Source organism: Pongo pygmaeus, chromosome 20 (genome assembly GCF_028885625.2).
Source record: "Pongo pygmaeus isolate AG05252 chromosome 20, NHGRI_mPonPyg2-v2.0_pri, whole genome shotgun sequence".
Lineage (NCBI taxonomy): Eukaryota > Metazoa > Chordata > Mammalia > Primates > Hominidae > Pongo > Pongo pygmaeus.
The window spans coordinates 61,864,086-61,878,229 of NC_072393.2; the positions used below are offsets into that span (position 1 = coordinate 61,864,086).

Below are 14,144 nucleotides of genomic sequence, written 5' to 3' on the forward strand. Positions count from 1 at the left end.
CTCAGAGCGCCTGCGCCTGGCCGATGGCCCCCACGGGTGCGCTGGCCGCCTGGAGGTCTGGCATGGTGGGCGCTGGGGCACCGTGTGTGATGACGGCTGGGACCTGCGTGATGCCGCCGTGGCCTGCCGGCAGCTGGGCTGCGGAGGGGCACTGGCCGCCCCGGGAGGCGCCTTCTTCGGGGAGGGGGCAGGGCCTGTGTGGCTCAGCGAGCTGGCTTGCCGGGGCAACGAGGGGCAGCTGGGCCTCTGCCACCACCGGGGCTGGAAGGCCCACATCTGCTCCCACGAGGAGGACGCGGGAGTAGTCTGCGCAGGTGAGGACACCCTGGCTGCTCCTTCAGGGGGAGCTCCTTTGGAGATGACCCAGGAACCCCAAGTCCTTAGCCCCAGCAAGTCTGAGCGTGCAGCAGTCCAGAGACACCCAACCTCCCATCCCCTCCAAAGCCAGGTGGCTCACTCCCTCTTCCAGGGACCCAAATGGCCTGGATTCCCCTCCTCTCCTCATAGCTTCTGTCCCCGCCCCCCACCGCAGGTCAGCGTGTGGCTAACTCCAGGGACGATTCAACATCTCCCCTGGATGGGGCTCCCTGGCCAGGGCTGTTGGTGGAGCTGAGCCCCAGCACGGAGGAGCCCCTGGTGACAAATGGTGAGCCCAGGGGACTGCCCTGCCAATCCCCACCCAGCACACCCTCCTGCTCCCTCCAAGGGGAGAGGGACTGCCCTGCCAACCCCCACCCAGCGTGCCCTCCTGCTCCTTCCAAGGGGAGAGGGACTGTCCTGCCAACCCCCACCCAGCGTGCCCTCCTGCTCCCCCCAAGGGGAGAGGGACTGCCCTGCCAACCCCCACCCAGCATGCCCTCCTGCTCCCGCCTAGGGGAGAGGGACCTCTGCACTATGAACTCCCAGGGGACACACTGCCCTCCGCCCGCCCCACCCCGTCTCCTTCATAGCCTAGGGAGTCCTCCATCACTTCAGACCCTCAGAGACGGAGGCCTGGCCCCCAGGTGGGAGGAAGGATGAGGGGCTCAGCTCCTGACCCCTGGCTGTCTCCACTCCCAGCCCCCCGCCCAGCTGGGAGCCCCCAGAACACCTCCCGGAAGAAGAGCCCCCGGCCCAAGCAGGCCAAGTCCACCCGGGCCCCTCTGCTGATGACCGGAGCCCCCCGCCAAGGTAAGCTCCCTGCAGGCTCCCCCGACCCCAAGGCTGGTTGCTGTGAGGCCCGGGGCCCAGACAAACTGAGGAACTGTGGGTGCCCTCTCCTTAGCCGGGGCCCTGGAAGGATCCCAGTGTTCCCCGCGTCCCTCCCCCAGGGATTTAGATGGCCAGGCCTGGTCTCCCCTCTTCTTCCTGCCCTGTCAGGAGGCCTAGGTGTCCTGGCCCACTCAGATCGTGGACTCACCTCTTAACGAGCTGCTGGCGGGCAGATCTCAGGCCACCGCTCCCTCAGGCCTGTTTCCCCAGGTGAAAATCGAGGAAGGGGTGTTTGAATCATTTCTCACTGGCCACACCTTCCCCTCCCTGCTCACCCCACAGAGCGGCTGCGCCTGGTCTCTGGCCCCCACAGGTGCGCCGGACGCCTGGAGGTCTGGCACGGCGGGCGCTGGGGCACCGTATGTGACGACGGCTGGGACCTGCGCGACGCTGCTGTGGCCTGCAGGGAACTGGGCTGTGGTGGGGCGCTGGCTGCCCCCGGGGGTGCCAGATTCGGGCCTGGTGCAGGGCCCGTGTGGATGGACGATGTGGGGTGTGGAGGAGGAGAACAGGCCCTCCGAGACTGCCCCCGAAGCCCCTGGGGCCGGAGCAACTGTGACCACAGCGAGGATGCCGGGCTGGTCTGCACCGGTACGTCGGGCCGGGGCCTGGCCCCCTCCTATCTTCCTCAGACCTCAGCTCCCTCTTGCCCCTCCAGGAAGCTGCAGCGGGCCTGCTCCCAGCTCTGCCTCCTGCCCGCCTGCTCTCCGCATGCCCAGCGCCCACTCACCACGCTCTCCAGCCCCTCCTTCCACAGCTCCTGCTGTTCTCCTTGCCAGGAACAGGAGGAGCAGGCTTGGGGCTTGGGCTAGCGCTCAGCCCTGTCCCGGGGCCTAGGCCAGTGACCGTTTGTTTAAGCCTCAGTTTTCCTGAAGGAGCGATGGAGCTAAGAATGCCTGCCTCAGGCTTGAGCCAAGTCCTGGAATGCAAGGAGCCCTGCCTGCCCTCTGCCACTGGGCTGGCCACAGCAGGGGACCCTCTCGGAGAGCCCTTGTCTCTGTGGCCAACCTCTGCTCCTTCCCCATCCTCAAGGGAGCTGGTGGGAAGGAGGGAGGGAGGGCGGTGACTTGGGGGCATGGAGGGAGACAGGCAGGGTGGGGACACCCACGGGTGAGCCCCTATCTCCCCTCATTCATGCCCCCTCAGCGCGGGGTCTCCTCCCCTCATACACACCCCCTTGGCAGGGGGTCTAGCTGTCTCCCGGGGGGGTCCCTCCCCTCTCCCATCCCCCTTGGACCTGGGATAGAACCCAGCAGACAGCTGTTGAGGGGGTGTTAGGTGAGAGCTCAGGAACTCCCTCCCTCCTCCTCTCCTTCCTTCCTCCCTCTCTTTCCCTTTCTCTTTCCTTTCTTTCCTTCCACAAATCTTTACACACCACCATGGCAGGGCCTGGAAACAACAGGAGAAAGGCCAGGCCCCACCCTGCTGGACTGCCCGATCCATTGACTGTAGGAGGCCGGCAGGCGGAGGGCACCCACCTGGCGTTTCATCAGCGCTGAGGTGGGGACAGTACAGGGGCTGCAGGCAAAGCTGGGTGCCTGCCCAGGACGGGTAGGAAATGCTGACATCAGTGGGTATCCAGGGGGAAGAGAAGAGAGAAAGAGGCTGACCCAAGTCTCTGCTGTATGCTGGGCCCTGTGCTGTGCACGTTACCTGGGGCCGCTCTGAGCCTCCCGCAGCCCTGACGGGGTGGATCCTCATCCCTCTCTTCACAGATGTGGGGCCGAGGCTCAGAGAGGTGACGTAAATGGCCCAAGACCCAGGTGCCTAGCAAGCCCCAGCCCCAGCCGCTGACCCTTCTGGGTCTGTATAGACCCACGCCCCACACCTGTGCCACTGCACAGTCGGCCGTAGGGATGTGGTGGGGACATGGAGGTCAGAGTAGGAGTGAGAGGCAGAGGCTTGTGTGGGGTGAGGGTGGTGCCTTTGTGTGCCTAGTGTACAAGCTGTGGGGGAAGAAGTGGGACCTTCAGAGCAGAGTTCACTGGAGGGAAGATGAGGCTCTGGAGAGGAGAGGGTGAAGGTGCCAAGAAAGGAAACAAATGAACTAAGGCGCCCGGTGAAGCTGGGAGCTTCGCCAGCATCTGATTTAATTCTCATGGCAACCCCGGGAGGGAGACGCTCCCCTCCCCTGTCTGCAGATGAGGAAAAGCAGACAGGTGTGTTAGACTCCTCCCTAGTTCTGTGCTCTTCTCTAGAACAGTGACTGGGGGTGATTCTGCACCTGCCTCGTTGGGGCACAGAGACAGGGACTCCAGAGTCCTCCAGTGATGACTCAACTCTTACCCCAACAGAAATGTACCCGAAGAGCCAGGCATGGTTACGGGCTCACACCTGTAACCCACATGCTTTGCGAGGATTCTTGAGGCCAGGAGTTCAAGACCAGTTTGGGCAACATAGTGAGACCCTTTCCCTACAAAACATAAAATAAAAAAAAATAGCAGGGCATGGTGGCGCATGCCTGTAGTCCCAGCTACTTGGGAGAGGCTGAGGCAGGGAGGATTCCTTGGGTCCAGGAGGTCGAGGCTGCAGTGAGCCAAGATTGCACCATTGCACTCCAGCCTGGGTGACATAGTGAGATCCCCTCCCCCCAAAAATAAAAAAATGAAATGTACCCTATGTACCCTAAAGCCAGCAAGAGGTTAATATCTAGACTAGTGGCTTTCAGCTGGCAAGGGAGTGAGGGCTTTCTTATCCTCTTCCTCCCCAAAGGACATCAGGCAACGTCTTGAGACATTTTTGGTTGTCACAGCTAGGGGAGGGGTTGCCACTGGCACGTGGTGGGTAGAGAATGCAGTGCAGGACGGTCCCCATGATAAAGGAGGATGCCCAATGCTAGTAGCGCTGAGACTTGGCAATCCGGCTCTCTAGGATGGGAGGGGCCAGGAAGGGGAGGTGGATCCAGGGGACCAGAGCCAGAGCTCCCAGCATCCCCAGCCCTCACCGCCCCGAGGCAAGGGATATGGGGGATGCAACAGAGTTGGACTCTGGGCCAGTGACTTCCTGTCTTGGAACGTTTTCCTCATTTGGATAGTGAAGATGGAATATTTGCTTCCCAGAGTCACCTTGGGGTTGCAGCCTGCCTGAGCATAACTTAGTCCCCGCTCATCCACCCTCGTTTCCTGGCCCTGTGCTCCCTCTCCCACTCTCCAGGCCCAGCACCTCGGCTGCGCCTGGCCGATGGCCCCCACGGGTGCGCCGGCCGCCTGGAGGTCTGGCACGGGGGGCGCTGGGGGTCAGTGTGTGATGACGCCTGGGACCTGCGAGATGCCGCTGTGGCCTGCCGGGAGCTGGGCTGCGGAGGGGCGCTGGCTGCCCCTGGGGGCGCCTTCTTTGGGGAGGGGTCCGGACCCATCATCCTGGACGACCTTCGGTGTCGGGGAAATGAGACGGCCTTACGATTCTGCCCAGCTCGGCCCTGGGGCCAGCATGACTGTCACCACCGCGAGGACGCCGGGGCCGTGTGTGACGGTGAGGGGGCTGTGGTGGAGGACCGGGAGGTGGGCGTGGTGGTGCTTGGAGCGGAGGGTCAAGTCCGCTGGGGGGGGGGGGTGGGTCCCTGCGCACCCTTCCTGCCCTCTGTCCGGACTTTCCACTCCGCCATCTTATTCCCCTCTGAATCGTCACCCTGCGTCAGTGGTTCTCAGCTGGGGGTGGCTTTGCCCCCAAGGGGACATTGGACAGTGTTTGGAAACATTTTTGATGGTCACAGCTGGCGGTGGGGGTGCTCCTGGCACCCAGGGGTTAGAGGCCAGGGGTGTTGCTTAGGATCCTGCAGTGCACAGGACGCTCCCACAGCCAAGAACAATCCAGCCTCAAATGGAAACAGAGGCGAGGATGAGCCTCAGCCCTGTGGCAGCCCTGGCCGGCCCTGCCTTCTGGCCCCCGGCGGAAGCCAGCCTTCTCCTCTGCATAAGGTCACCCCCCGCTTCTCTGTCACCCCTAAGCTACCATGCCCTCTGCTCTCTCTCTTCCGTTGCTCCGCATTCACACCCCCTCTCCCCAGGTCAGGGATGTGGAAAGCCGTGGGCTGTGTCTAGGGAGGAGGTTTGGCAGGAAGAGATCTCCGTGTGCAGCTGAGAGGACTGAGGAAGGATGACGCAGGAGGTGGGGGTGCCGGCTCCGGGATGGAGGGTGTGTGGGGGTGGCAATCACTTACCCCCTGCTCCACAGGCATGCCCTTAGGCTATGTCCCTCCCACGGCCCCCACGGACAGCAACAACTCCACGCCCAGGGAGGCTGCCTCCAGGCCCCCATCCACCATGACGAGCCAGGCTCCAGGGACAGCAGGCGTTTCACCTCCTCCAGCCTCCCCTACTGTCCTTTGGGAGCCTGGACCGGAAGCCGGTGAGTCCCTCCATGCTCCCCAAGAAAACAGGGTCCTTCCTTCTGTTTCCATCCCTCAGCTCTGAGACTGTCTCATGGGGGGCCTCTTGCAAAGAGAAAGGTGGAGAAGAGGAGCACAGGGGCCTCGCCCAGGACATTGAGCTGGGTTCAATGCTCTGCTGTCACATCTGGGAGCATGTGATAATTCTTGAACAAGGGGTCCTGACTTTCATCATTTACCGAGCCCCCAAAATTCTGTAGCCAGTCCTGGATAAAAGAAAGGATGCTGGGCTAAGAGTCTGCTCTATTCCCGAGCTGCATGGTGTGGCTGTAGGATCCATCATGGGGTACTCAAGGCCAGCTTCAAGCAACAGCCCTGCTCAAACATTACCTTTACTTTCCAGAGTCTCTGGTTCTTTAGCAAATGTGATCAATGGTTCTGCCTGCCTCCTTTCCACTATATATATATATATATATTTTTTTTTTTTTTGAGATTGGATCTAATTCTGTCACTCAGGCTGGAGTGCAGTGGTGTGATCATGGCTCACTGAAGCCTCAACCTCTCAACCTGCAGGCTCAAGTGATCCTCCCACCTCAGCTTCCCAAGTAGCTGGGACTACTAATTTTTTGTATTTTTTTGCAGAGATGGGGTTTGCCATGTTGCCCAGGCTGGTCTTGAACTCCTGAGCCCAAACCATCTGCCTGCCTCAGCCTCCCAAAGTGCTGGGATTAGAGGTGTGAGCCACTGCGCCTGGCCTCTTTCATGAGTATTGAAAGGACTGTTGTTTTAAAATATAGGTGTTATTATTACCCAGGTATGGTGAGGCCAGGAGCTCAGGAGATGACAGCCACTAAAAAGATAGTGACTAACGGTTCTCAAGAGGACGGTGTGCCACACAGGGCCACACAGGAAGCACCAGGGCCAGGCAGGAGGTAGAGGGAGTGAGGGGGAAGCATGGCAGGAATCTTTTATACATTTATTTAGAGACAGGGTCTCACTTGGTTGCCCAGGCTGGAGTGCAGTGGTGTAATCACAGCTCCCTGCAGCCTCAAACTGCTGGACTCAAGTGATCCTCCCACCTCCGCCTCCTGGGTAACACAGCTGCATGCCACTCGAGCCCAGCTAATTTTTTTTTTTTTTTTTTTTTTGTAGAGACAGGGCCTCACTATTGTCCAGGTTGGTCTCAAACTCCTGGCCTCAGATGATCCTCCTGTCTTGGCCTCCCTAAGTGCTGGGATTATAGGCATGAGCCACCTGGCCAGGTGCAGGGGTCTTTCTTGTGTTTTTTGCAGGAAAGAATAGGTGAGACAGGTTGAGCAGGCTTAGAATTGGCTGGTTTGAAGAATTTCAGCGAGGTGAGGTGGGGAGGGTGGCGGCTCACAGGGTTGTCCTTAGTCATCTGGTACTTGGCCCTGGGGCAATGAGGACAGGTGCAGAGTGGCCTGGGGTGCGAGAGCCCAGTGGAGAGGGTGGTTTGCACACAAAAGGCATGCTCAAGCCATTTACCATCTCTAGGAATTAGCTAACCCTGGGAGGGTCAGTCCCTCAGGATCAGGAATGCTCCAAGATGTCAAAGCATCAGAAATACAGAAAATAAAAAGGCGTGGTTAACACAGCTATCTCCTCAAGATGGGAAAAGGCCGAACAAAAGCAGCAACTTATTTTCACCATGATCACCATTCCCAGAGGCCTCGTTCCCCTTTTCCTGAATAATAATATCAGCTAACACTGAACCAGCATGCACTGGCTCCTGGTGACTGATTCTGTTCCCAGTTCTCTCCGTGTCTCAGTCCAGGTGATGCTTACAGCCATTGCAGTGTGGGTACTGACAGGTCTCCATGTTACAGATGAGGCAGCACAGCTGAGAAATGGGAGAGCCAGGATTCAAGCAAAAACACTTGTTCCAGGGCTCACGTTCTTTAAAAAACAATTGTGATAAAACATACATGACATAAAGTTTACCATTTTTACCAGTCTTTTTTTTTTTTTTTTTTTTTTTAAACAGGGTCTCGCTCTGTCACCCAGGCTGGAGTGCAGTGGCACGATCTTGGCTTACTGCAACCTCTGCCTCCCGGTTCAAGCGATTCTCCTGCCTCAGCCTCCCGAGTAGCTGGGATTACAGGCTGAGCCACTGCACCCAGCCCATGCCTGGCTAATTTTTGTATTTTTAGTAGAGACAGAGTTTCTCCACGTTGGCCAGGCTGGTCTCAAACTCCTGACCTCAGGTGATCTACCCGCCTGGGCCTCCCACAGTGCTGGAATTAACAGGTGTGAGCCACCGTGCCCGGCCTGCTGCTCCCTGTCTTTTAAAGGACTTCCTCTGAGAAGGCTTCTCTAGCTTCCTCAGGCAGAATTTTTCTCACCTTCTCCTCGTTGTGTGTCTGCCTTGCCTTTTGGGCACTTCCACTACTCCCTTTAGCTTGCTGAGCTGTAATGAAGTGTGTGCATGCTACTTTCCCTAAAGACCGAGAGCTTTTCAAAGCAGAGGCTGTGCCTGACTCATAAACAACAACAAAACACCTTATTATCCCTGGTGGTCTAGTGGTTAGGAAAATAAAATCTAAAAAAGAAGAAAAAAACCCTTATTAAACCAATAATAATGAGAGAAAATTAAGGGTGGTGAACAATTGCATGGAAAAAGACATTTTAATTGAGGTGAAATTCATGTAACATAAAGTTAACCAGTTTAAGTATACAACTTAAGTGGTATTTATACATTCAAAATGCTGTACAACCACTACTATTTGGCTACTGTGAATGGTGCTGCTATGAACATTCACATACCGGTATCTGTGTGAATACCTGTTTTCAGTTTATTTTGGGTATATCCCTAGTAGCAGACTTTCTAGATTATATGGTAATTTGATGTGTAGCTTTTTGAGGATCCTCCAAACTCTGCCTGACTCATTATCCCTCGTGCCTAATGCAGAAAATGGCACAAAAAAGGCCTCATGAAATACTTGCTGCCTGGAGGAAAGGATGGATGAATGGAGGGAAGGCCTAGATGTATGAGTGGAAAGGAAGATGGGGGGAGAGAAAGGTGGATGAAGAGTCAGGAGGCTGGGCGACTTCCCTGACTCTAATTCTTTGGGTCTCTTCTACCCCAGGGTCCCCCCAGCTGCGCCTGGTGGCTGGGCCCAGCAAGTGCTCAGGTCGACTGGAGGTGTGGCATGACCAGCGCTGGGGGACCGTGTGTGACGATAGCTGGGACATGCGGGACTCAGCCGTGGTCTGCCGGGAGCTGGGCTGTGGTGGACCTCGGCAGCCAGACCCTGCTGGTGGCCGCTTTGGCTGGGGCGCGGGCCCCATCTGGCTGGATGATGTGGGCTGTGTGGGGACCGAGGCTTCGCTGTCCGACTGCCCTGCTGCTCCCTGGGGAAAGCACAACTGCGCTCACAATGAGGATGTTGGGGTCACCTGCACTGGTAAGGAAGCCCTAGCTATCTGTTGACTCCAGGAGGGCTTCCTGGAGGGGAACAGTAACTAACATGGGCACTAACATTGATTGAGCGCTTCCTAAGCCCCAGCCCTGTCCTGGTGTTTCTGCATATATAACCACATTGAAATCACATAATAAGTCTAGGGTGGTGTGTGTTATGCCCATTTTACTGATAAAGAAGCTGAGGCATAGAGAGGTTGGGTAACTTGCTCAAGATCACACAGCAACAACTAACTGGCAGATCTGGGATTCCCACTCAGAGAAGCTGCTGCTTCCTCTTCCTTCCAGGAATCAAGGAAATCTCCCACTAAGAAAGGAGCTTTAGCTTTCCTAAGATGAAAGGAAGCAGGCAGGGCACTGGGAGATGGAGAGAAGCCGAAGTGAGAGCCAATTAACATAAACTCAGGCAATGCCTGTTATTAAATTGAAGAGGCTGCCAGGTGCAAGGTCCTCATGCTGGGCTCATGAATGGAATGAACATGGTCTTGGTCTTTGAATAGCTCATAGCTCATGAAGAGAAAGAAATACTCTAACAAATCATTGCAAACCTGTGTGACTCGTTATAGTTTGAGGTTACCAAGACCACTGTCAGAGTCAATAATCTGCTAGAAGAACTCATAGAAACAAAGAATCTGTTACACTCAGGGTTATCGTTTATCACAGTGAAAGGATACAGATTAAAATCAGCCAAGGGAAGAGGTGCCTGAGGCAGGGCTCAGGAGAGAGCAGGTGTGAGCTTCCAACTGTCCTGTCCCAGTGGAGTTGTGCAGACAGCACTTCATTATCCCAGCAACGAAGTGGGACAACACACATGAGGAACTGCCAACTAGGGAAGTTCCCCTGAGCCTTGGCGTCCAGAGTGTTCGTGGGGACTCAGTCACGTACATGTGGCTGACCATAAATCACACTGTTAGCAAAGGCGATCTGGCATGGCCCAAGTGCCCCAGGGAAAAAAATCTCTTATCAGGCAAGGTGTTCCAAAGGCTTCGAAGTCATCTCCCAGGAGCCGGGGAAAAGGCTAAACCCTTCTTTGGGCAAGGTTAATCCTTTACTGCACACGTGTGCTAATCAGAAAGATGGAAGATGGAAAGTGGTGTCTCAAAGGATGGAGGCATCACCTCTGCTGGAAGCTACGGCTCTTCCCTCTGTCCCCGTCTTCCTGAGGGCCACGGGGGCACCACAGAAGGATTCTGAGTTCAGGAGTGGCCTGTCAGTAAGAATTGACAGGGAGGTGGGGAGACCTGTCAGAAGGTGTAGGAAATGAGGCCCTGACTCAGAGCAGAAGCTGAGGAGATGGAGAAGGGCGGTCAGGTGTGAAAGGGTGAGGGGGTCAGTTATGTCCAGATTGTAAATGCCAAGAAGGCGGGGGTGGTGTTGGGTTTGGCTTGCCACAGGCTCCCCAAGGGTCTAATACGGTGTGTGGCTCATAGGAGGTGCTCAATAAATATTTGTGACAATAAATGAATGAATGATGAATGAATGGGAACTGGGTGAATGACTGGAGAGAAGGAGGGGCCTGGGTAGATGATCTTGTCATCATGGTGTCTCCGTCTTCTCTTCCTGTGCCACTCACCTTCCAGGGCCCCCAGGCCTGGACTCCATCTCAGACCCCTTCAGCTGGAGCTGGATTCCTGGACTGGGGAGAGATCGGGATGCCTGGCTCCCGGGAGAGCTGGCCACCAAGCCCTCTGCAAGTGTGACTGCCAGTGTTCTGGAGAAAACAACCACGAAGGCCCCAGGGAAAATGCCTAAGAGTACTAAGAAGTGGGTGACAAAAAATGCAAAGAGACCAACCACTCAACCCCCAGTGATGCCAACCACGAAACACTCCAGGGCCCAAAGCCCCCGAAACCTAACCTCACAGACCACTACAGCCCTGACCACTGAGGCCTCCCGAAGACCTACCTCTGAGTTTACCAGAAGGCCGACCACGGAGGCCCCCCAGAGATGGACCTCTCACACCACTGCCACACTGACCCCTGAGGCCCCCAGAGAACGGACCACTAAGACCATGGCAATGCTGACCACTCAAGGCCCCCAAGAAATGACTTCTGAGTCCACTATCAAGAGTATCCCTCAGGCCTCCCTGGAGCCATCTGCTGAGATCCCAGAAGGGTCTCCAGAGTCACCCAAAGACCCAGCCCCCTCTCCCAGTGCTAGCACCACTGGGGAATCAGGTGAGTGGCCGTGAGGGGTGTGGGAAGAGAATGGGAGAGGCTGACCCTCCCTCCTGACCTAAGGGCCTTCCACGCAGGCCTGTTCCGGGTTCGTCTGGCCGATGGGCCCAACCGCTGTGCCGGCCGGCTGGAAGTGTGGCATGCCGGACGCTGGGGAACAGTGTGTGATGACAACTGGGACCTGCGGGACGCCACTGTGGCCTGCTGGGAACTGGGCTGTGGAAAGGTCCGGCCTCGAGTAGGCAAAACCCATTACGGCCCTGGGACTGGGCCCATCTGGCTGGATGACATGGGCTGTAAGGGAAGCGAGGCCTCGCTGAGCGACTGCCCCTCGGGGGCTTGGGGGAAGCACAACTGTGACCACGAGGAAGACGTGGGGCTCACCTGCACTGGTACCAGGGCATGGCGGCGGTGGTGGGGTTGTGGGGGGTGGCCAGGAGAATGGAGTCAGGGTGGAGCCAGGTGACGGCACCATGGTCGACTCTAAAGAACTGGGCATGAGGGGTCGGGGTGGGGAGATCCCAGAGTTGCTCCAGAAGATTCCAAAAGGTGAGGGAAGAGCAGCAGCAAGGACCTCTGAGAAAGAGGATGGGGTCAACCATTACCCCCATTTCTCCAAAGGCTACACAGACTATGACGATTATCCCCCCTGGACCTGGGACCCCACCTCAACAGAGGACCTGGCCAAGGGGACCACCACAGCGGGGGTACCTGGACACACTCTCCCCTGGGGCACCACCAGGCGCCTGGGGAGCTCCTCCCCAGCAACAAGGCGCCTGCCGGACACAGGTGAGGGGCCTGATTGGGGTGGCCATGGGGGGCCTCCATAAATGTCCATTCGCTTCCCTGCAGGGTTTCCAGAAAGACCCTTCTCAATGAGTTGGCTGAGGCCTCGGGGCACCCCGGAAAGGTTTTCCTTGGCTCCTGAGACCCTAAACGCATTACCTCCTTGGACTCAATGGTGACACTTCTTCAGAGCCAAGGACACCATCTAAGAGGTCAGGCTAAGCTCAGCAATCCTGAGTCCATGGCCCTCCCGTAAACCACACAATACGCAAGCCTGGGGCCCTCAGTCAAACCCACAACCAAGGGCCACACTGTCATCACATCACCGTCCCCACCCCAGCTCCCCCAGAGCAAGAGAAACCTTACCCATTCTTGAAGCTCACGCTCTGGTCTGGGTCTGGTATGGCTCAGACAGAGGTGGGGACTCCTGGAGTGCAGCTTCTCTCCTTACCCTGGCTGTCCCCTCCCTCTGGCCAGCAGAATCAGCCTCCAGGGCCACAGCTCTGTCCCCCTCTGCTCTGTGGCCTCTGTCTTGCTGTTGCAGCTCCTTCCACACCTGGGACCACACCTGGGACCTTGCCCCGCTTTGGCCTCCACATCGCTGCCACCACATTCTTCTGCCTTTTTCTTTGCCTGTCTTCCTTGTATCCCCATCTCTCAGGGTCCCTGTGAATCCATCTCTGCTCCTGTTTCTCACTCGCTGTTGGTCTCTTTTTCTTTCATTATCCATTTCTCACCCTCATCATCTCTATCTCTGTATTGCCCAGGATGGAGTGCAGTGGTGTGATCTCAGCTCACTGCAGCCTTGACTGCCCGGGCCCAAGCGATCCTCCTGCCTCAGCCTCCTGAGAAGGTGGGACTACAGATGTGCGCCACCACACCCGGCTCATTTTTAATTTTTGTAGAGACAGGCTCACTATGTTGCCCAGGCTGGTCTCAAACTCCTAAGCTCAGGCGATCCTCCTGTCTCTCTCAAAGTGCTGGGCTTATGTCTGGGTTTATACACGTGAGCCACCATGCCTGGCCTCACTCCATTTTCCATGGTCAAATTCTCTATCTTTTCTTCTCTGTGCCAATCTCTTTTTTCCTTTCATTTTCAATTTCTCACACTCATCTTTATGCCGTATTTTTTTTCATGGTAATCTCTTTTGCTCTCTCTCTCACCATCTTTCTCATTTTTTTTTCTTTCGTTGTCAGTTTCATATTCCCATCATTTCTTTTTCCCTGTCTTTCTTTTTCAATTTCTCACCCTCATAATCTCTATTTCTCACTCCAGTTTTCGTGGTCAGTTTCTCTTTATTTTTTTCTCCCGTGTCCTTCTGTCTTTTTGTTTCATTATCAGTCTCACACTCTCATCATCTCTGTTTCTCACCTAGTTTTTCCTGGTCAACTTATCTGTCTTTCCCCCTCAGTCTTTCACTTTTCTTTCAGATCTCACCTTCACCACCTCTGTTTCTCACTCCATTTTTCATGGTAAATTTCTCTCTCTCTTTTTTGAGACAGGTTCTTGCTCTGTTGCCCAGGCTGAAGTGCAGTGGTGCGATCTCAGCTCACTGCAGCCTTGAACTCCCAGGCTCAGGTGATCCTCCCACCTCAGCCTCCTGAATAGCTGGGATTACAGATGCACACCACCATGCCTGGCTAATTTTTTTTTTTGAGACGGAGTCTTGCTGTGTTGCCCAGGCTGGAGTGCAGTGGCGTGGTCTCGGCTCACTGCAACCTCTGCCTCCCGCGTTCAAGTGATTCTCCTGCCTCAGCCTCCTGAATAGCTGGGATTACAGGCACCCGCCACCACACGGAGCTAATTTTTGTATTTTTAGTAGAGACGGGTTGGCCAGGCTGGTCTCAAATTCCTGACCTCGTGATCCGCCTGCCTCGGCCTCCCAAAGTGCTGGGATTACAGGGGTGAGCCACCGCTCCTGGCCTGATTTTTTGTCGAGATGGGTTCTCACTATGTTGCCCAGGCTGGTCTCAAACTCCTGGGCTCAAGTCATCGGCTTGCTGCGGCCTCCCAAAGTGCTGGAATTGCAGGCGGGAGCCACTGGGCCCAGCCTGTTTCTGTATCTTCCCTTCTCTTGTCTTTCACTTTCAGTTCTCAGCTTCGCCACCTGCTTCTCACTCCATTTTTCACGGTAGGTTTTTCTATAATTACCTCATACTCTCA

At 56.2% G+C, this 14,144-nt stretch overlaps 1 protein-coding gene across 4 annotated transcripts in view; it reads left to right on the forward strand.

The window, feature by feature from the left end:
* The window catches only part of SSC5D (scavenger receptor cysteine rich family member with 5 domains), a 31,443-nt gene that overhangs the window by 1,728 nt on the left and 15,571 nt on the right, over nucleotides 1-14,144 (forward strand). For 2 of the 4 annotated variants that reach the window (XM_054465500.2, XM_063658509.1), the window contains exons 3-12: nucleotides 6-314; nucleotides 533-646; nucleotides 1,060-1,170; nucleotides 1,534-1,842; nucleotides 4,405-4,722; nucleotides 5,425-5,598; nucleotides 8,686-9,003; nucleotides 10,598-11,194; nucleotides 11,272-11,586; nucleotides 11,816-11,983. In XM_054465500.2, coding sequence (XP_054321475.2) covers nucleotides 6-314; nucleotides 533-646; nucleotides 1,060-1,170; nucleotides 1,534-1,842; nucleotides 4,405-4,722; nucleotides 5,425-5,598; nucleotides 8,686-9,003; nucleotides 10,598-11,194; nucleotides 11,272-11,586; nucleotides 11,816-11,983 — 2,733 coding nt within the window. The remainder of the gene's footprint in view (nucleotides 1-5; nucleotides 315-532; nucleotides 647-1,059; nucleotides 1,171-1,533; nucleotides 1,843-4,404; nucleotides 4,723-5,424; nucleotides 5,599-8,685; nucleotides 9,004-10,597; nucleotides 11,195-11,271; nucleotides 11,587-11,815; nucleotides 11,984-14,144) is intronic. The other 2 variants (XM_063658510.1, XM_063658511.1) reach the window with 1 other exon arrangement.